The sequence below is a fragment of the Prosopis cineraria genome, unplaced genomic scaffold, assembly GCF_029017545.1.
Source record: "Prosopis cineraria cultivar Desert tree isolate PC_DT_omini unplaced genomic scaffold, ASM2901754v1 PC1, whole genome shotgun sequence".
Taxonomy (NCBI): Eukaryota; Viridiplantae; Streptophyta; class Magnoliopsida; order Fabales; family Fabaceae; genus Prosopis; species Prosopis cineraria.
The window spans coordinates 17831658-17854684 of record NW_026555332.1 but is presented as its reverse complement, the minus strand read 5'-3'; the positions used below and the strand labels follow the sequence as shown (position 1 = coordinate 17854684).

At 31.9% G+C, this 23027-nt stretch overlaps 2 protein-coding genes across 10 annotated transcripts in view; both read left to right on the top strand.

Annotated features, from left to right (window-relative positions):
• The first annotated feature begins 912 nt into the window (after positions 1-912).
• LOC129318041 (uncharacterized AAA domain-containing protein C16E9.10c-like) lies at positions 913-21309 on the top strand. Of its 8 annotated transcripts, none has more exons than XR_008595155.1 (15): positions 916-1472; positions 2720-2841; positions 2933-3021; positions 3102-3137; positions 3465-3558; positions 3837-3926; positions 4364-4428; positions 4693-5159; positions 5238-5319; positions 6027-6595; positions 6997-7132; positions 7216-7284; positions 7397-7525; positions 15058-15372; positions 21219-21309. XR_008595155.1 is itself a non-coding variant. In XM_054962555.1 (14 exons), the coding sequence occupies exons 1-14, from the start codon at positions 1264-1266 to the stop codon at positions 10992-10994; spliced, it is 2355 nt and encodes a 784-aa protein (XP_054818530.1). In that variant the 5' UTR covers positions 913-1263; the 3' UTR covers positions 10995-11088. The 8 variants fall into 8 exon arrangements, 6 of the variants coding, with proteins under 6 accessions (XP_054818530.1, XP_054818523.1, XP_054818539.1 ...); XR_008595157.1 differs by lacking the exon at positions 21219-21309 and adding an exon at positions 17726-17998; XM_054962555.1 differs by lacking the exons at positions 15058-15372; positions 21219-21309 and adding an exon at positions 10794-11088 and having other exon boundaries at positions 913-1472; positions 3837-3923.
• The window catches only part of LOC129318076 (S-type anion channel SLAH3-like), a 17679-nt gene continuing 14521 nt past the window's right edge, over positions 19870-23027 (top strand). Inside the window, exons 1-3 of one of the 2 annotated variants that reach the window (XM_054962614.1) lie at positions 19870-21337; positions 22164-22256; positions 22356-22766. In XM_054962614.1, coding sequence (XP_054818589.1) covers positions 22173-22256; positions 22356-22766 — 495 coding nt within the window. In that variant the 5' untranslated portion in view covers positions 19870-21337; positions 22164-22172. The remainder of the gene's footprint in view (positions 21338-22163; positions 22257-22355; positions 22767-23027) is intronic. The other variant, XM_054962608.1, reaches the window with a different exon arrangement.

The window sequence follows — 23027 nt, the reverse complement described above, 5'->3', positions numbered from 1 at the left end:
TCACAACTTTTCACATGAAATTTATTTTATTATTAAAGTTCAAGTTTTTATAATAATCAATCACAATTTTTATTTTGTAAATTACAATAATTAAATAAAAAATTATAATTTCTTGTGTTAAATTTCTTTTATCATTGATGCTCAAATTTTGAAAATAATCAATTACAACTTTTATTTTATAAATCACATAAAGTGGATGAAAAATCACAACTTTTTGTGTGAATCTGTTATTTTTTAATTTTAAAAAATAATTTAATCATTTAACTTAAAATTATTAATATTAGAAAGGTATTTAGACACTTTTGAAGAATTATAACATTTTTAAGGAACTTGATTATTATTTATATATTTCAGTGGAATTTTATTGGTCATTTTTTCTATCTAAAACCTTGATAAAAGAATTTTAACTCCCATTTGTTAAACCAATGTCTCAAACAATTTAATAAAATGTTTTATTTATAACTGATTAACTATATTTTAACTATTAATCTTTAAACTGATGTTTTTTAATCTATTCAATAACCAATTGATTTTTAGTATCTTGGTATCAAGATCCTTTCTTTTTGTACTCAATATTGATGGTTGGAAAAAGTGATTCATAATTAAGGGGCGTTTGAATTAACTGATTGAGAGAGGCTATCATTAATAAGGAGATTTAAATGAGTCTAGACGGTTTGGTAATACTCCAGTTTTCCAGCACACCGAGCCATGCAATAATTAAAAAAAGAATATTTTTGAGAGATTATATGCAACTTTACTTGATAATTTTCTTTAAAATGCTTTATTTAGGAATAAAAAAGCACTTTAAACTCTAGTTTATATTGTTAGAAATGGGACAGCGTGAGAACCAGATTTGGCTTGGCCTAGCCTTGCCACTACCTAAAGCAGCTTTTTTAGAAAGTAATACACTAATAATCTTTTTCCGTTTGCTTTCAATGCTTTGTTGCTTCCAGGCAAGCACTAGTGCCTCTATGCATTCTTCATTCATAAGAGTGGCATGATATCTATATATATGTATGTAGTGAAGAGGGGACTAACCCACACTAGCAGTTCAACTGCTGCTTCTTCAGAGCAACGCCCGTCTCCAGAGACTCGTTTTCCTTTTTCGTTTTTGTTTCAAAAATCATTGTTGAATCTCTCTAATCCAGAATCTCGAGCCTAGTTAATCTTTTGATGTCCTGTTGGTGAGAATCGATTAAGAGGAGCAGATATTTGGTTTCTCAAAAGGGGCCAAATCAAATCAAACCAAATCTTTCAGAACAGATGGAGCAGAAATGCGCTTTGTTGTCAGCATTGAGCGTAGGGGTTGGTCTGGGAGTGGGGCTTGGATTGAGTTCAGGGCAGGTGGTTCAGAAATGGGTTGGAAGGAATCGTGAGCTCTCTGGTGAGCAGATTGAGCTGGAGCTTTTGAGGCTGGTGATTGATGGCAAGGAATGCAAGGAAACTTTTGATGAGTTTCCTTACTATTTAAGGTAATTTAACGGATATTTCCTACCAAAAGTTTCAATGTATTTGTTGCTTGCTTTTTATTTTGTACAATGAAGCTTGTAGTTTAGAGGTTTTGTAAGTATAAAAAATATTTTTCACGGGATACTTGAAAATTTCTTGCTATCTACTTTGAAGCTTCTTGTGCTTATAGATTTGACTTTCTGATACTCCTGATCTTCTATGATGGTTCTGAGATTTTGTTAGTTTGTTATTGATCTCAGCTTTCATGCTCTGTCAACCCCGAGCTTTCTTTGATTTTCTGTAGGAGGACTTCTGTCTACTTTTCCCAGCAAATTCTTTCATTTTTATTATTTCTTAGGCCAGAACAGATGAGAAGTTAATGGAGATCAGTGATGTGATGTGATGCGATGTCACTTTCTTGATGAGTAAGATGGTGTTATGAAACGGGCAAAATGAAACTGAATCTTGAAATTCACGTGTCCAAAGTATTTCTTTCAATCACAAGGAATTTTTCTTTATGTTTTCCTCATTTATAGGATTATTCTTTTCAGTTGCATATTTTGTGGTTTTTATTTTATTTTCATTGTTCAGATTGATTCCTGGTGAATCTTAGCACTCCCGTGCAGATTCCAGTTTCATCCTCTTCATAGAAAATGTAACATATGCTCTTTGTGCTTTAGTACACCTTTTATTTCCCCATTCAGTTGCACTTCTGATTCAGAGCATGTAAACAATGAGTAGATAACTAATTCCACAGGCTTCAAAAGCACTTGTTAATTTATGCAGCTTTGTTATTTAGCTTGCGATGCAGTCTACGCATGATTGCATTTTGTTTTTTGATTTGGTCTGCTACTCTTATATAGTGTAGTTCTCAGGTAAGCTATTAGTGAAATAAACATACTATTAAGAACTCTTACAATGTTGAAGCTGTATCCCTGCATCTTTTTTCTCAGTTTTATAAATTCTTGGATCATATATTACTCTGAGCCAGTCATGATGCTTGAAGTGCTTGTTAAATTTTTATTTAAGGTGTATGCAAGCTTAAGAGCCATGTTTTTACCGATAGATCTCTTGAAGTACTTATTGAGTTTTTCTTTAAGGTATAAGCAAGTGTAAAAACCATGTTTTAGGCTTTTAGCCACAACTGTGGCCAACGCTTAGCATAGATCTCTATGTATAAACACCAGCAACTAGATCGTACATGAAATATGAATTATTATTTCCCTGGTAACTCAAATCTTATTCCACTGCTTGGTGATGACAATGACAGTAAAAGAACACGTGAGTTATTGACAAATGCTGCATTTGTTCATTTAAAACAACTTCACTTTTCGAAACACACCCGTAACCTGTCACCAGCAAGCAGGGCAATTCTGCTTTCTGGACCTACAGGTATGTTATGTAGTTGCCTTATGATGTTCTGCACAAGATGTTTCGGTATTCATGTCTGTTTGACTCATTCTGGTATTTTCAAATTTTGAAGAACTTTACATGCAAAAACTTGCCAAGGCTTTAGCGCAACACTTTGAGTCAAAGTTGCTGCTGCTAGATATCCCTGACTTCTCTTTCAAGGTGATAATTTTCATATATTAATTTCATTTATTTAAATTGAATAGGCAAATATTCACATCTGATCTATTTCCTTTGTCCAGGTGGAAAGCAAACATGGATGTGCAAAAAAAGAACCAGTAAGTTTTTTTTTTTTTTTTGGGGTACTGCCATGGCGTCTGACCTGCATCAACGACTGAAGATACTTCACTGTTTACACAATTTAAATTTGTTTTCTAACTTTGTCGTTCCATAAGTCATATTTTAAAATTATTAACTAGAACATGGATCGACATAAATACGTGGAGGAGTGCATTCTTGCCTATAATTCTAGACTCCTGACTTTCCTCAAATAAAATGAATCTTCAGTTCAGTCTGTTATATTCTTTCAAAAAGGATAACAAAAACTCACAAAAAAATGGTTGTTTTGCAAGGGGATTTTCCTAACTGGTTTGCTTTGTTTATAGTCTTTTCAAAGGTCCTTATCTGAGGTGACTCTTGAGCGAGTGTCCAGTCTTTTTGGTTCCTTTTCAGTTCTCCCTTCAACTGGAAAAACTAAAGGTAAGAAAGAAACATTTGCCCTCCCCAACCCTTGTTGGGAAAAACAATAATAATATTTGCTAGTATTAAATTACTTTTTCATGGTAGCGGTGATATTTCTAAGTTCAAACTGTTAATATGACTGTTGCGAAGTTTATGAGTTTTTCTACAATATCATCTTACCATGTAGATTTTGTATCTATGAATATCCTTCAGTTATTGATCATTTTCTAGATTTTACTAATTTTTTTGTGTTTTTACATATTTTCAACATATCTTGATTGACAATTTTCATTCAGGCATTTTACGCGCACACAGTAATAGTACTGGAAGTTCCAATGCATCTCCAAAACTTAGTAGCAATGCCTCTACTGCATCTGATATGAGTAGTACTGCTTCCCAATGTGGCCCAGCAAATTCAGTTTATACTTGAAAGCATATTTATTTCTTTCTGTCATCCAGTTTTAGCTAATATCTTCTTTACTTATTATTTGATAACTGGGTAAAAAATGTTCTAATCTCCGGTACTATTGGTTGCCAATGTGTAAGGCTGGGCTTACTCATCCTTCTCAAATCAAATTTTAATAATTCTAATTTTAATTGAGCTGTGTTTGCTCACTTCTTTCACCATATTTCTATAATTAAGAAATCCATCTGTTTCTTAAAATTTAGTTTTTGCTAGGATATTCTAAGAAACAACAACAACAACAACAATCATATCTTATCATTCTTAATACAGCTAAATGGTCTATTCCTTATTTTATAATCGATGGTACAAAAATTGCAAATTTTCTGTATGCTCATTGTTTTGAACTTTCATTTTCAGGTCCCTTGAAGAACACAAGTAGCTTGTGTCTTGATGAAAAACTCTTTATACAGTCGCTTTACAAGGTGATGTCATCATACCTTTTCTCTTTGACTTGAAATTGTACTATATTTGAGAACTACCAAAATTGGCAAGGCTTCCATAGGACAAGTATAATAAAGAAACTAACATGACTTGTAAAATGTCTTCATTCCAGGATTTTGGTCCTCTGCTAATCTAATTTTAAAATAGAATCTTTGCATTGAAATAGTAAATTTAAGAAAAATTGACTTGGGATATATCTATCAATTGTCATTTCTAACAAGCCAGATCTATATTAATTGTGTCAGGTCTTGGTATCTGTCTCAGAAAAAAGTTCCATCATTTTATACATTAGGGATGCTGAGAAGATTTTCCTCCAATCAGAACGGCTGTATAATTTGTTTCATAAAATGCTTGAGAAACTTTCAGGGCCAGTGATGGTAATTGGTTCCCAGATATTAGATTCGGGAGTTGATGAAAGTCCCGCAACATTATTTCCTTACAACATTGGGGTTAAACCACCAGAAGATGATTGCAACGCCCTACAAGAAGATAATATGAAAATAATTCAGTTTCAAGATAACAAAAAACACATTGCTGAAGTACTTGCAGCCAATGATATTGAATGTAATGACTTGAATTCAATCTGCCATGCAGACACAAGGGTACTAAGTAAATATATTGAAGAAATTGTGGTATCTGCAATACATTACTACTTGATGAATACCACGGATCCAGAATACCGAAATGGGAAGCTAGTAATATCATCCGAGAGGTAAGAATTTGGACCAATGATTTCTAAGTATTCATTTAAGGAAAATGTTTTATAGTCACTGATGTTGGTAATGAACAGTTTGTCCCATGGTTTGAATCTATTTCAAGAAGGCAATAGTAGCTCTGAGGACACCCTGAAGCTGGAGACCAGTGGAAAAAAGGTATGCTTACATCCATATTCATTTTCTAGAGCATGATGGATCAGCACAATTTCTTCCAAAAATATTAATAAATAAATAAATAAAAGAGAAAAAAAAAGTTTATGAAGATGATGAAAGAGTTCTCATAATTCTAAATTGACGTTGGAGGACTCAGCTGGCGCAGAGTGTAATGGTGCAAAAAATGAGATACGGTCTGACACTCAAGCACCTGAAAACAAAAGTGAGACAGAGAGATCTATTCCTCTAACAAAGAGTGATGGAGAGAATTCTGCTCCAAAAGCGGCTGTAAGATTGATTTCCCAGTAGCTAACCTCAAGAAGATATGCATTGGAGGGATCTTGAAAGGCAGAGCAATCTTTCTGTTGATTTTAGACCCCACTGCTCATATTGCTATGCATATGAGCAGCTAGCAACTGTTACTGGTTTCTATATGGATAACTAATATCATCATCAAATATTACACATTTTTTAACATTGCACTATTTCGTAAAGTTTTGTGCAATTTGACCATCACATCGTAAGAGTGTTTTAAAGATTTGATAGTTAAGCCGCCAACACGAACCATTCCTGAGCATGTCTTCATTTATCTCCTTAGCCTAGAGTTTGAAACTATTTGATATGAACAAATGTTTTACATGGTTACTTTCTTCCGTTATTTCATTTTATTATTATTTTGTGTTATCACAAGTTCAATTTTGTGCTTGCAGGAAGTTCCTCCTGACAATGAGTTTGAGAAGCACATTAGACCAGAGGTCATCCCTGCAAATGAGATCGGAGTTACATTTGCAGATATTGGTGCATTAGATGAAATTAAAGAGTCACTCCAAGAGCTGGTCATGCTTCCTCTTCGAAGGCCAGATCTCTTCAAAGGTGGTCTTCTTAAACCTTGTAGGGGTATACTGCTCTTTGGACCTCCAGGTACTGGAAAAACAATGCTTGCAAAGGCAATTGCAAATGAAGCTGGAGCAAGCTTTATCAATATCTCAATGTCTACCATCACTTCAAAATGGTTTGGAGAAGACGAGAAAAATGTCCGAGCTCTGTTCACATTGGCAGCAAAGGTAGCCCCAACTATTATTTTTGTTGATGAGGTTGATAGCATGCTTGGGCAGCGAACAAGAGTTGGAGAACATGAGGCGATGAGGAAGATTAAAAATGAATTCATGATGCACTGGGATGGTCTATTGACAAAACCTGGGGAGCAAATTCTAGTCCTTGCTGCAACCAACAGGCCATTTGACCTTGATGAAGCAATCATACGACGGTTTGAGCGAAGGCAAGCCATTATAGTTACATTGGTTGTCTGTTTCTACATTGTTAGAAGAAGTGCATGCATGTCCTTTATCAACAGTTATGTGCTCATAAGAAAACAAAAGGTCTCAAAATAAAAGCTTATGCACATTGATTGCAAGTGGCTCCATCATACGACATAGTTCTTTTACCTGTTTTTCCAACTCTATGCAACACTTCTGATCTCTAAAGTCTTCAAGTGTATAAATTGTCTGATATTTTTGTTTACTGACAGAAAAATACTTCCATCTTTCAATTTGAATTACTATTTATTATGAAGATTCTCTGAAGCATCTCGTAACAAAACTATTGAATAATTTGATTTTCAAACACATACTATTATTGAGATTTGCAACTGATGCCTCTGTAATTGTACATGTTGAGCAGAATCATGGTTGGCCTTCCATCTGTTGAGAACAGGGAAATGATCTTGAAGACTCTACTAGCTAAGGAAAAGACTGAAAATTTAGACTTCAAAGATCTTGCAATCATGACAGAAGGATACAGTGGAAGTGATATTAAGGTTTGTTTTGCGGCTTGTGATTCTAATTTACTGCTTCCAATTTGTTGTCACCATCTCTTGACACTAAATTTCCGTATAAACAGCATTTGTGCACAACTGCTGCTTATCGACCTGTTAGGGAGCTCATGAAGCAGGAGAGATTAAAAGATATGGTAGTGTTACTAAGCAACCTTTAAAATGTTAATTTGTGGCATAATCTAAACGTGTCCATTCAATTTAATCAATATCAATTAGCTGACTTGCATCAATTTTATCTTGATTGAGGAAAAGAATAAAAAAGCTGCTGCAGAACAATGCTCAGAGGATGCATCAGATACTAAGGGGGATGGAGAAGAGCGAGTAATTACCTTGAGGCCTTTAAACATGGAAGACATGAGACAGGCTAAGAGTCAGGTAAGGTTAACTGAAAACCCTTCGCAATTATTATTCTGGTGGTTCATGGGAATTCAGTGACTATATTCGATTTGGGTAAATAGGATAAGGTTGATGATATTTTTTGATATGAGGTATCAGATGAACCTGTATTTGATTCATCACTAGATGGATTTTGCTGCTCTTTTGCTTCCTTTCGATTATGCCTTTCCTTGAAAAAGCTTACCAAACAGTCCTGATTTCAGCGCATAGCTTTATCAGATAACCAAATGGCTATGTACACCTAAAACTGTTAAAGGAGATCATAAACTTGTCTAGTGACCCCTCTTGATTATACTTGTGGAAAATTGATCATATATCAATGTAACACATGGGGGAATCAAGGACTTGTATTCTTCCAGCAGAATATCTATTTCTACATGTAGCTATTTCATTATCCTTGAAAAAGCTTAATGGTTTATTTTGATGGAGGTTGCTGCAAGTTTTGCTGATGAAGGATCAATGATGGCTGAGCTGAAGCAGTGGAATGAGGTATATGGAGAAGGAGGTTCAAGAAAGAAAAAGAAACTCACTTACTTCATTTAGGATGCATGTAGAAAGCTGGTAAGCTATGAACTGAAGGAGGTTCAAGAAAGAAACAGAAACTCACTTTCTGCATTTAGGATGCATTTAGAAAGCTGGTAAGCTATGAACTTGTCAACAGTCTTCCCTCAAAACACAAGAACGTAGCGCATAAAGCTGAGATTGAAAGGTCCAAGCATGTCAGGGTGATGCTCTCAAAAATCAAAAGCAATATCTTATCAGTATAGAAGAGCTATAAGTCTAGGCATATATCATCCGAATGGCGTGTAATTCATTGCATCATACATCATGTTTAGAGAGAGTTGTTAGTATTTGATTGGGTTTGTCTAGAAAGCAATGGCCATTAGTACTAGCACTACAACTTAATGGGACTTGTAATTGGTTTTAGAAGATGCATTGGCTTTTGAGTGAGTAGGAGTGTGATATATCAACCGCACTTTGAGACAGAACTTTTGCATAATGGTCGTGCAGTTGCCTGTTTATGTTGGTTATAGGCAGTTTTCCAATGTTCAACTTCAATGAATTCCACTGATTAAATTCCAAAATAAGATTAATAGAGTGAATAGATTATGTAATTAAGCTTAACTTCCAAATGAAAAAGTTTACCACTCACCCTTGGTCCAAGAACTTAGAAAACCACAAATCCAATTGAAGTGTATAAATCTTGATCTAATTGGTTGGTTTAGGTTGTAGATGCTTAACTTGATCCAATTGAGCCTCAAATCAAGCCTGAACTCCTAGAATGCAGAGTTCTAGAGAAACTTCACCTTTAAAGTCGATATTCGTGTCTGTGAAATCTGAGTTCCAAACTGAACACATCATAATAAAATAATGGGTCCAGCACTGAACATAAATGTACCATGTGCATAGAGCTGGTAATTCAAGAAAAGCTTGATGGGCCTTAGGCTATATTTGAAAGTCTAGAAAATTTTCTTTATTTCGAAGAAATCCGAGTTGAGCGTGAAAACTCAAATTCTTTTTTATTATTAATAAAATAAAATTAAAATAAAATAAAAATTGAGAAATCTCAAGTTTTTTAGGATAAAAATTGAAATTTTTAAAAAAATTTAAAAATAAAAAATTTAATAATTTGAATATTCTGATCAAGCCCGTATAAGCCCAAGATGTTAGTTGGGCTTGTCCATATAGGTTTTTTTATATGTTTAGGTATTTTAAAATTGATCCAAATGAGTTGACTTGAATTGAGCTCAATCGAAATAAGCTTGACCCATAGCTATACATGTGCATCCATTGTTAGGTGATGGATACCTTTTAATGAACCCCTATTCGGCTTCAACGCTCTCTGTCCGTGGCTGCAATGGGCCATATCTTTCCCTAGATATCTTATGCTAACGGCTAACCTATGATGTCTGCGACTATTGGCAGTTATATATGTGATTGCTCTATTTTCCACATCTTTGGAACCCTAATCCATTTTTAAGGCTCCTAAACCTTCTCCAGTCATATTCTAGATATCACTACCATTATCTCCTTGTTTTCTGTGACTATGAATTGTGTGCTACACTTATTTTTCCTCTCATGCCCATGCTTTTTAGTGCCTCATATTGCGTTATCATAGCCATTTAACCATTACTTAACTTTAAGCATCCATTGGGGCCAAAACCATTTGTAAGGGCAAAAATGTCATTTTTATGTAGTTTGAGACTACAACTTATATTGATAGTACTCATTGAGACTAGGACTTTGATAGAAATATTACCCTGAAATTCCAAGGGGTACCCTAAAAGAACATATAAAACATCTTCCTTAAATTACATTAAAAAGGATGTTTCAACTTGTTACAGTGAAGACTTAGTTTTATAGGTTTATTATTTCATATTTCTCTTAAAATCAATCTTTAGAACAAGTTAGTGAGGTTTGCATTTGCTTAAAACTAGTTTTGAGACAGAAAATATGAATTTGAGCCTTGAACTTAGCATGAAAAATCATTTCAAAGTCATATTTCCATACTTACATGACATTCACGCATGAATCAGTTGTCCATAAGTTAATTTTGACTCTGTGCACTCATTTATATGTGAATTAGTGTTCTCCTACATGTTAATGAGCATCTCGAATGGCTTCTTGATTCTGACTGTCTGTTCACGCATGAATTGGTATGATTATTCACACGAATATGAGAAGTTGACTTGGTCAAGCTTTCTGTGAAATGTCATTCACGTTTGAATACAAAGTGGTCATCATGTGAATGTGGTTCTCTATGTTACTCATGTCACTGCCTTCCCATTCACACATGAACCAGTCACGTCGACACGTGAATTAGTTCTTCCTCAAAAGACTTGAAGTGTTCACTCTTTCCTTCGTGCATGAAGCCTCACTTGAATCATTCCAAGTTTTATGTCTTTCTCATCTATCTCACTCATTCACAAATGAATCAAAACCATCCACATGTGATCCATTCTTCAAGAGAGGTCATTCACCTCTGTTACTTCTTCACGCTTAAACCAACCTTAGCCCCCGCCTGAACAAGTCTTCCAAAGAGCCTGTCTACCTTTGTTACTCCATTCATGCATGAATCATACTTTTGGGGGTGAAATTAGTGCCGTTAATTAGATATTTTTACAATCTTTTTGTAAACTCTTGAATCATTGAATCAAATGTGTGCCAAAAGTTATGTGTATGGAAAGTTGGGTCTAAAAATTAGTTCTTCACAATTTACTTATATATGTAATCTGATGCGGCTCAGGGTACAATAAGAATACTACACTCTCATGCCATTAGCCGTGGTGGAAGGTTTGTGTGCCATGGCCAACAATGCCAGACTTCATATTTTCACTTGTTCTTTTACCCCCTTTTTTACTTGGAATCAATTCCTTTTAGTTTAAATTTACTTCCTAAATTTATTTTACAAAGTTTTTTGGGTTCAAATGGATATTGTTTTACTTGAATCCAATTGGTGTTAAAGAATATTCTTTCTTTGAGTAATTTTGATCTTTTTTTTCTACCTTAGCAGATCTTTTACAACCTTGGTTTCAATTTTTTATATTGTGGTAGATCTTTAATTATTTATTTCAATACTTTTCTACCATGGTAGACTTTTTTTTATTATGGTAGGGTATTTACTTTGGATTTCATTGATGAGTATTTTGCCTTTTAATCATAGTAGAACCTTAAAATACTTGGTTTTATCTTTTTCTACCATGGTTAGCCTTAATTTGTAATATTGCATTATTTCTAATTATTATGGTAGATCCTTTTTTTCTTTTATCATGATAGGTTGTCCTACTTTCTTTTAAACACTAATTTATTTACTTTTTGTAATGTCTACCTTGACATTATCAATAATCGTTACTCTATCACACTATAATGGTAATTAGGAGCTATAGATTACTTTTAAGCTTACTATAACTACAAAAAGGTTAAAACTAATAAACATTTAAAAATAGTTTGAAATATTTGGGATCCTTTGAAAACCTTTTAAATAAGTAGTTTGAACTCAAACTTAATAACTCTTAAAGATATAGGAAACATGAAAAAGTTTAAGAAGCAAAATACTTGAAAACAGGGTTAAAAATGTCCTTTTAATGCATTTTGACACATATGTCGCGGCTTGTGGTCTATGCATTACGGCATGTGGCACAAAAAGGCCAATTCGGCCTCTGCATCGTGTGCCGCAACTTGTGTGCAACATGCCATAACGCTTGTGTCCCTGTCATGACAATAAAATACTGTCATGATAGCTTTTCAAGGTGAACTTTGAATACGCATCATTTTCGCATCTGATGTCTGATTGGAGTGGTTCAAGTACTCACGCGAAGCTTATTCGATAAGCTAACTAATGGTATAGATTTCGTTACGATTTGATACCGTATGAGAATTTTAGGCACTCGCATGCAAAAAGTCAGATTTTATAACGATTTTCAAGTATTCAAGTACCTAAAACTCAAAATTTATACCACTAACCCATTTTTAAGTTTGAACCAAGTCTAATAGATCAAGATACACCTGATTGAATATTTAATCACACAATAACACACCAAACATAAAATTTGATCACTTTAGGCCCAATTTCACCTCACATGGCCAATTTTTACAACATCATACTCAAAGAACACTTGGCCTCGTTATTACCACATAACCCACTAAGTTTACATTATCACTACATATATATATATATATATATATAACATTCCTTGCACTTGTACTAGTATTTTAGCCCTTTACCACATATAAAACATAGGGCTAAAATACAATATAACATGATATAATACAAGTGCAACCAATCAAAATGATATGCATTCCTAATTGGTAATATATAATATCATATCTTTAAGTTTATGTACACAATTCAAAATAAAATCGGGCATTACAGTATGTGTAGCTACTCAGCTAATCCATTGTTAAACTATCTGGCCAAGGCATTTTAAACCACTTCTGGATTACAGGTTCCCCCTATTACGAGTGATTGAGGTGTTGTTATTCTAACACTGTATCCTTCAGATGCTAAGGAGTATAGTCTTTAACTCCACACCCTTCCAAGCACTCGGGAGAGTAATTCTCCAACACTGCACCCTTTCGGGCACTAAGAAGAAATATAAGCTGCCCTTAGCGTCTCAAGATGCTAATAATGCCATATGGACTTTATCTTCACTAACTCCATTAATATGAACTCTCACCCACTAACATGCCACATTTATCAACATGTCTCTACTAGACAAATGCATATCAACCTCTAAACTAGTATAATAAATACTTTTACCACTTATTTCAAAAGTTGAAGTTTTCACAAATTGCTACTCTTCCCTTATTTTTTTTAAAATACTTAGCTTTTACAACATACCTATATATATATATAAGCAATCATACGATTAACTTGTGAATAACTTTTATAAGTTAATAAATAATATAAAATATTTAATTATGTTAACCTTTTTGTTATTAAAAGAGTTATCTGTGGTATTAAATCTCCTCTTGGGTCACAGCAAGATTCTCCACATCTCAATCTACAACAATAAGTACTATATGTTAATTTTTAATTAACACAATCACTATTAACTATCAATATCACCCCAATTCTCCCTCTTTTTACTCTTATTCTTAACAACGAAGCTAGTTAAGGTTACAACTAATTCACACAATCCCCTCAAGCTTCCCTTTAACTTTATGACAACATAACACTTGATATCTCAATTTGTCACATTGCAAAACCTCATAATTTAACTAGGGCTTGATCGAAGTCATTCCAAACAATACTGAAGTTTCATATTACCACTTACCAAGGTTAAGAAACTTAAATCAAACCTTTAGAGTCACTTGAAGTCTTTAAAACATAGACTCAGCTTAATCAATTCAGAGTAAATTTACCCACTTTCAAATTCCATGAAAAATGAGATGTGGAGGTAGAAGAGAGAAATGAAAAACTTACTCAAGTGTTTGAAGGTCCAATTTAGCTTCTAAATTCCCCCAAATTGAAGTCCTAGTAGTGTTCAAATCCTTCTCCTTTAAGTTCTAAGTTCCTCCATAATTCTTCCTTTTTCTGATGATTTTCGCACTTTTGAGTTGCTTAGCTATGCTATGTGTTGTAGCACGTGGCACACAAGTCGCGACTCACAACATAGAAAACAAAAACTCACTTTTGCTCCTCCCGATCCAACCCGATTCGGTCCAATTTCCATCCTAGCTCAATTTAGAGCCAAATATAATCTAAAAGGCCAACTAATAACTCAAAAACATAATTAAATTAATTAATCACTTTTTAGCTAATTTCTCTTTTAACTAGCAATTTATTCCATATTTAAAAATTTGGATGTTAGTGGACCTCAAATCTTTGGTTGTTGCTTTCTCTATTATGGTTGGCTTGTATTGCTAAGATTAGACTTTTGGAAGAATGATAGTAAGGTCCCAAAGGTTTGAATTAATGACAGTTAGGTTCCCGACAATATTTTATAAAAAATGAGTTATATAAAATGAGTTGTAAATATTGATCTATATAATTGTAAATTCATGATTTTAATTGTGAATGTGTATTTAAGTATGAAATGTAACTATTAAACTATAACAAGAATTTCTTTTTTTTTTAGTGAAAAATGCTTCATTATAATCAAAAGATCAATATTCAAAATATATCAATCTGGTCATTTTTTATCCCTTCCTCCTCTTGTTTGAAAAAAGGTGGAGGATGGAAGAATTTCTATTTGTAACTCATATTTATTTTTTAAAATAATTTGTCGAGAATTTAATTGTCATTAATTTAAATTTTTGAGACTTAATTGTCACTCTCTCTAGACTTTTTTTTTACCATGTTAATCCTTTCAAATGATTTGTTTCCTTTAATTCTATCATGGAGTTAGTCAATTTCAAATTAGTAAATGTGGACTTCACCGTAATCTACCAAATTTAGGTTCCCTATTCATTGTTGGGTCAATCATGTCACGTCCATTTCACCCAACAAGCCCAGGCAACCATGAAACTCTTTTTTATGTTCTTTTCCCGTCTCACTTTAAAACTTACCTAGTTTTATATATATAATATACTTATTTTTAATTAAATTAAAATATATGAATATTTTATAAATTATTTATTTTATAATAAATTCTTGTTACTAATTTTATTAACATATTAAAATTCACTTGTTATGATTTAAATGGATATAAGTATATTAAGTATATAAAGTTAAATACGTAAATCTAACTTTATACATAAAATAAAATAAAAAGTTAAAGAACATTTTTACCTTTCAATTATTTTCTCAAAAATACTTGTTAAAGAGCATTTTTTTAACGGCAAGGTGCTCAATGAATCATTATCAAAAGTTAAAAAGGGAAATAGTACCGCAAAAAAGTTTAGAATACTAAATATTCCTTAATGAATAGTCGAAAGATAAAGATGTCCTTTAATTTTAAATTAAAATGATATAGTTTAAAATTAATAATATCATAAAATAATGTAGAAAATAAGGTGGTGCAACACATGTACACTAATTTTTTTTTCCTTCATAACTGTCTTGACAGATAATTAATAACAAGTTTGTTAAAGCAACATCAGATTATGGCTTAGCTTCCTGAAAATTCTCACGTCCTCTGCTTTGAAGCCTCTCTTTGTTATGACATCACAACTTTCCTTCCCTTATATACATACATCTTCAGTGTCTGTTGTACCTTCTTTGAACCTCTCCTTAGTTACATAATAAAATCAAAGAAGGGAGGCAGAGAGGCATCCTCTTAAATCTCAATCTCTCTCTCCCCCCTCTTCCTTTCAAACAAAAGTTCAGAACTCCACCGCCAGAAACAACACTTCACACATATATATGAAGTAATATTTTCCAGGTATACGTGGTCTCTTCTTTCTCTATTTATATTGTATATTTCGATGCTATATATACCTGAAGAAAACTTGCGTTACTGTTGTCCAATTCTTTTCACAGATTCTTTGCCTGTTTATCTCCTTTTCTTCTTTATTTTCTGGGCTCTTGTTTTACTTTACTTTGTGATACAGTTAGAGGTGTTTTCGGACTTGGATAGAAATTAAGTTGGTTTTTATATAAATATAGTAGTGCATTTTAAATTTTTTATAATTAATTCTCGATAAATTTGAAAAAGGGCGAATTTCATTATATGTAGGGTAACTGGTGGGACGTTATATCAAATCAATTTCATAAAACTCTAAAAATTAATTTACTGCAAGATCAAGTGACTTAATTGAAAATATATTTTGAAGGGAAACAATTATAATACCCATTATTAATCATTGATTAGAAGTGAACTTTTTAATAGTGTTATTTATTATTTCATTAATGCAACTTGTTAATACACTAGCAAAATTTATTGACAGCACCTTCTACATATTTAAATTTAGTGACTTGTTAAAATCCTAATTTCACTTGTTAATTCATTAATGCTTCTTGTTAATTCAATAGCAAAACTTGTTGACTATACCCTCTATATATTAAATCTTGTAGTGGCTTGTTAAAATACTAACCTAACTTGTTATTTTATTGATGTTACTTGTTATTAGTAAAACTTTTTGATAGTAGCCTCTACATATTTAATTTTGGTAACCTGTTAAAACCCTAACTTAAAATTGTTAATTGACTAACACTAATTGTTAATTTGTTAATGCTACTTGCTAAAACCATAAAGGATATTATGGTCCTTTCCTTTTAGAACATATTTTCAATTAAGTCCATTAATCTTGCAATGAATTTTTAGAATTTTTTATCTTGATTTGATAAAATGTCATTGGACCAGTATGTAATGAAATTCTCCCTTTGAAAAATTGGGGGTGGATGTTTAAACATTTTGGGAAAATATCAACCAAGAATTGCTAGAGAAAATTTATACCATTTAATGACCAATGGATTTTGAAATTACATTGTAGTCCATTGGTCTTTAAATGAAATTGATTTTTTTTTTACATAAAATGATCTAATTGCTCCTAAAATTTAAAATAATTTAAAAATGTCATATTCATTGTCACCAGTGTTGGTCGTTGAATTGCCACTGAAGACCTTATCGCCAACAAGGTCGATGGGTTGCTGGTAGTTATTGAAGCTCCGACATTGGTGGCAATTTATTAAGGAATAATGGGTGAAGATGGCCATAGGAAAATTTGATCCCATGACTCCTCGACCACCTAAAAAGATGGTTGGCTACCAAACCACCAAGCCCTCTTAATCATAAATGGCAAAAAGAATATATGTGGTAGCCTAAACTTCTAACAAGTGTTACTCCTTCTTCAATAAATATCCATTCAGGTTTTAACAATAACAAATTGAAATAGGATGGGTTTAATCATATAAGTGTAAGTTATTTATCAATAAGTATCTATTTAAGTTTAGACAACAACTCATTCGAAATTAATAATAATATATTCAGACTTAACAAGTTACAAAAACTGACAACACAGGTCCAATGGAACAAACCAGTTGGTAATCATGAATGGGTTATTGTCAAAACCTAAATGGCTTGTTGTTTATGCTGGCTTAAAACTTATTCAATTAGATCTATGTTGTCAATTGTTCTGGCTTTTTAAACATTGAATATATTTTTGTTAAATTTGAATGAGTTGTCAAAATTTAAATGGATACTTATTGATGAAAAACTAATGCTTGTATAATAAAGCCCTTCCTATTAGTTTTTCTAACTTGTTAAAAACTGAATGAATTGTTATTAATTTCAAATGAGTTGTTGTCAAAACCTGAATGGATACTTGTTGATGAAGGACTAACGCTTGTACAATTAAGCTCATCCTATTAGTTTTTCTAACTTGTTCAAACTCAAATAGATTGTTGTTAATTTCGAATGAATTGTTGTCAAATTTGCATAGACATTTATTGATGAAGGACTAATCCTTGAACAATTAAGTCCATCCTATTAATTTTTCTAACTTGTTAAAGACTGAATAATTGTTGTTTATTTCGAATGAGTTGTTGTCAAAACTTGAATGGATACTTGTTGATGAAGGACTGATACTTGTACAATTAAGCTCATCCTATAATTTTTGTTAACTTGTAAAGCCTAAATGGACTATTGGTAATTTTGAATGCATTATTGTTAAAACTGGAATGAATACTTGTTGACGAAGAACTATCATTTGTAGAAGTTTTAGTTACTACATATATTCTTTTTTATCATACATGATTTAGAGGACTTAATGGCTTGGTGGCTACTATTTTTTTAGGTGCCCAAGAGTTATGGAATCAAATCCCCCTTGCCCACTTTCAGGTGACTCATCATCAGTGACCTTGTTGGCAGTAGGGGTTCTAGTAACCTCAATGGCAATAAGGTCCCTAGAGGCTGATACTGGTGATAATGGGGATGACTTTTTTAAATTATTTTAAATTTTAGGAGCAATGTGATCATTTCACTTAAAAAATTAATTTCATCTAAAGACCAGTGAACTATAGTGAAATCTTAAAATCTATTAGTTCTTAAATGATATAAATTTCTTCTAGCGGTCATTGATTGATATTTTTCCAAACATTTTTGAGTGCTACCATTTAATAATTATGATGGTGCATTAGTTCTTAACCCATAATTAATTAATGTTAAAACTAATTGTTGTAGGAAAAATTGGGTGTAAAAGTATATTGCTCTCTCAATTTTCAAATACAAGAGAAACTATCCTATATTTTATTATTTTTTATTATAAGCAAAATTTCAAATTCAAGAAGTATTAATTACATTTTTTTTAAATTGTCTTTCATAAATAGATATTATTATTGAATTAGAGAAAAAAAGTAAACATTAATTAGAATGGCATTTTAATCCAAACATTTTAATTTAAGACAAAATAATTAGGATTAACTAATTTTCTTAAATTATGTGAGTTGGTTGAAATTATCTTATATTTGAAAATGAAGGGAGTATGTTTATAACGTGTGCCTAGCTCGGTTTCTATACCTAGGATAAATTTAAATAAATGTATTTCAAAGTTGGTGGGCAAAATTACACCATATATGGTATATTTTTATATGCTTGTAGCTCTACTCGCATAATTAGTGGTGGAACCATGATCCTTAGTTAGGTGTGATAATTTTGTTTTCAGAGAATTAAACGGAGGAAGTATGTAATTTATGTTTCTAAATGAATGATAAATATTTTCTTTGTGGATGAAAATATATTATTTTCTAGCAATAGTAAAGTGGGGACACAAAGTATTCTGATTTTTGATTCCCAATGTTTCCTTCATGGATGCCTCGTATATATTTCTTTACATTCCTAAATTATTCCCTCTTTCCAATTGTCTATTTTTTCCTTTAAAATTAAGTTAATTGATTATTAGTTCTTTATAGTTACGAATACAAGTTTCTTAATATGTTTTTGTAGACTAAATGAATTATAAATGAAAATATTAATGACATTTTTAATATCATGGTGTTTATTTTTAATAATATATAATATTTAGAACATGACTTGTTATAGTTACTATGATGGAGAATTTTATTTAACTTCTCATTTAAAAAAAAAAAAAAGAGAGAGAGTTCTATTTAACTTGCTCCGGGTTCTCCAATTTTTTTAATAAAATATTTCTAATTGTCGATTGCTGCATTAAGCACTTACAAATTCACTTTCAAAACCTCTTTTTAATCATTAAATTCTCAAACTTTATTATGCCCAGAGTCAATCACTATATATAATATTATTTGTTTTCCGGTTCCCGGATGAAGCGTATTAATATTTAACTACTGACCTAACCTCCATCTTACAGAAAACTCATTGCTTACAATTCACGAAATGTGACTGTCCTAGAACATGTTTTGCTATATGATTCTTCTTCTTCTTTTTCTCAAAAAAGAAAAAGAAAAAGAAAAAAAAAAAAAAATATCCTTAAATTCACTCCCTCGAAGCTAAAGGTAAAAATAGACTAAATTAAATTAAATTTTAACTAAATAAGTTTGACCTTGTATGATAGGTTAGATGTCTGATTGAAACATGTATAAGATTTTTTTTTTTATGACTCAACTTAAGTCTACTTAAAACATGGCTTAATCTACAAGCCTCCTTAAAAGTAAGCTTTTTAAATAAACTTACATATTAGTTTTAAACATTTTTAATATACTTTAGGACTATTAAAGTCTATATTTCTGACCAAAAAAATAAAATAAAGTCTATATTTAGATAACATAATTTACTATTTTCAATATATGATAATTAATATAACTTACCAACTACAATACAACAATAAAATAATAATATTAAAATAAATATATAAGTCCAATCTAATAGACAGCATAATTAGAAAAAAAATAAAAAATTGATTAAAATTTAAATGATAAAACTGATATGTATGTAATAAATTATATAATAACATATATGTCAAAAGGCCAGCCTATTAGGCTTGTAAGTTTGGCCTTGATAAAACTAGGCCTAACTTATTTAGCTAAATAGACCTAATTAAAGGCCTGAACTTAACCTAGGCCTATTTAGTAAATAACTTAGGCTAGACTTGACATAGGCTAGACCATACATTCTTGACTGCTCTTACACTGAACCATAATATATGTCATTATTAACTTATGTTTCTTAAAAAAAAAAGTTTATTAAAATCTTGATTATTTTAACAAAAAAAATCTCATATATCTAGTTGTGCTCTTGAGTAAAATAAATATAATAATTTGAATTATTCAAAACATCATCATTAATTACACGAGTGGAATATAATAAATTAATAGTCTAATTGAAAAAATATATAAAACTTATCTAATACCATATATTTTGGATCGAGTAAAGTTTATAAAAAAAAAACCATTTATACTACAGACTTGAGGAAGTAAATATCTTGAATGATGAGTTTCATAGATAATCTAAATGGGATCCTCAATAGAGTCGTTAATTAGGATCGAGTTTATTGGGCCAGCTCTTTTAATGTTGAAAATATTTGGGGTTAGGCCACTATTTTAGAGTGTAAAATGACAATTCTGGCTTAAAAAGGTTATTCCTTTTAAGCTCCAATATAAAAGGACCAGCCTTATTTAAATCTTTTTATAATTTTTTAAAATTTTAATATTAAAAAAAATAAACACTACAGTAATTTTAAAACCCTAGCCTCATTTTACGAGGATGAAGAAGCAATACATGAAAAGCTTAATATCTTTGTTACTGAGGAGGTTCCATAAGAAGAAGGATCAAATTATATTGATGTTGATGATAATAAAAATCTTCAAAATTTAGCTGACAATATTAGCAAAGTTAGATTAATATTGGTGTTGATTTTGTAATGAGTTTTTTACTAGACTTAAATTTGTTGTTATGTGTATTGACTTAAATTTGTTTTCTAAATTTTATGTTATAAGTGATAACTTTTTTGAGATTTTAAACATATTTGTTGGACTTTTAAATTAAAAAAAGAAAAAAAATATAGGCCTGAGGCCATGAGAACCAAGACCAAACTAATCAAAATGGAGCCCTGAAGTATAACCGGCTTAATAGAACTAACTCGTTTAAATCCTAACAAGAGTCAACTCTAATTGATAGCTCTAACCCTTAGCTCAACTTAAATAAATGGAGTGCTTTGCACGAAATGGCAGCATGTGCTAATGGCCTAACTGGTCTCCCTGTGTCTCTCTTTCCTTATTTGTGAATTTAAATTATTGGTTTATTCCCATTTCATTTTGGATCTAAATTCTGCGTTTACATTTCATTTTTGGATCATCATAATCTCTATCCTCTAGCTAGAAGGGAGACGAGGGAATATTGTGTGTACAATTCTCTAAACTCGATTTCAAGTTTCTGCATTGTGAGATCTGAATCGAAGTGGCCTGGTATATGTACAACATCACAAAACTAGAAGGTTCGAGTTCTTGATCCTTTTCTTGCTCTTTCTCATACATTACCTCTTTCCCATCTCCATTTGTAGGAAATACAGACTGATATGCTTGAGCTGTTTAATCTAGTGAACGCATGAAAAACACTGAAAACTTGTTGCCCCCCATCATTACGGTAAAATGACTTTTAACTGTTTGTTAATTTGACCCAAAAGCGCCTGCCATGATGTGGGATTATCTATATATATATATATAACCTAGTTTCATAAAACAAGATGGACGAGAGATATTTGCATATTTCTCTGTCTTGTACGCATCATATATGAGCATAAGTTCACAAAGAGAACCTTTGAACTTTCAAACCCCACTTTACTTTTGAGACTTATGAGACAACTTTAAATAAAGAGTCCATCTCAAAAGACGATGGAGAGTCATTTGAATTTATAAATCACACTTTATTTATGAGGCTTTTTGATGTGAGACTCTCTACAGCACAATATCCAAAAACCAAAATTGGAAGAATGTGATGATCTCTTAGAATACTTGTTGTGGAATGTCAACATAAAATCAGAAAGTGGACTGTGATAATAGAGATCTGTTGCATAGTTCTTGGTTGTTTATTTCATTTCAATCCATATAATGTTCTTGTTCATCTTGTGTTACCAAAAATACTACTCTGGAAGAAAACGTATCTAAAGCAAGTCAGGTATGCATTCAAGTATCTTATTAAACAAATTTAAAACTGGCCATGTCATATATCTATTAATCATTGGCCTAATCTACTTGACTTTTTGGTTGAACATGTCTTTCTAGCTAACATGCAACTGATGAATCATCTGTCTAATCTTTCAGGTCTCCATCATGGAAAATAGTACAAACAACGCACCTAGTTCTGAGAAAACTGAGCAAGCCAGTGATCTTCAAGTTCTCGTCATACCTCCTCAAGTGAGGCTAACTTGTCATAATACATTAGAGTACCTGTATAATTTGAACTTTCTGGCATTTATACTTAGGTTAATTAAAATCCATCGGTTTCTCTAACAGGAAAGTCAAGCAGTCTCAGTACAAAGCAGAGGTAACAATGAATCTGAGGCCATGTATGATGAGATGAAACCTTCAGTTTCTGTCAGCATGCCAAAGAACAGCAAAAGAGTTACATTTAGTGGAGAGATAGATGTGAAAGAACCAACAAGTTATTCTCAACCAATGCCAAAAGGTTGTGATCAGTTTCCAGAGGCATTCAGTTATAACTTTTGTAAGTCGAGGGATATCAGATATGATAGCTTCAAGACGTGGTCTGGTAAACTTGAAAGACAGATAACAATGCTACGTGGCAAGTCACCTAAACCATCACATCTTCCAGATCATGACAACAATATGACAGGCAATGATAAACCCCTTCCTGTTGATCGCTACTTTGATGCATTGGAAGGTCCTGAGTTGGAGACTCTCAGGGTATGTCGATCTTACTAGTATAGCACGCACGGAAATAAATTAACAATCTCACTACATATATAGGATTAAATGATACACTTGCCCCTCAATTATTCGATCGAGAGGGGATGATATCCTAAATTTACATTTGAGCACTGAGTTAGATCTTTATATTAAGTATATTTAAGAATAATCTATTTCACTAAAATAGTTTAAGTCATTTGATTAGGCATATCTCAAACTTTATATATTCATAATTTATTTTTTATTTCTAAATGTGAG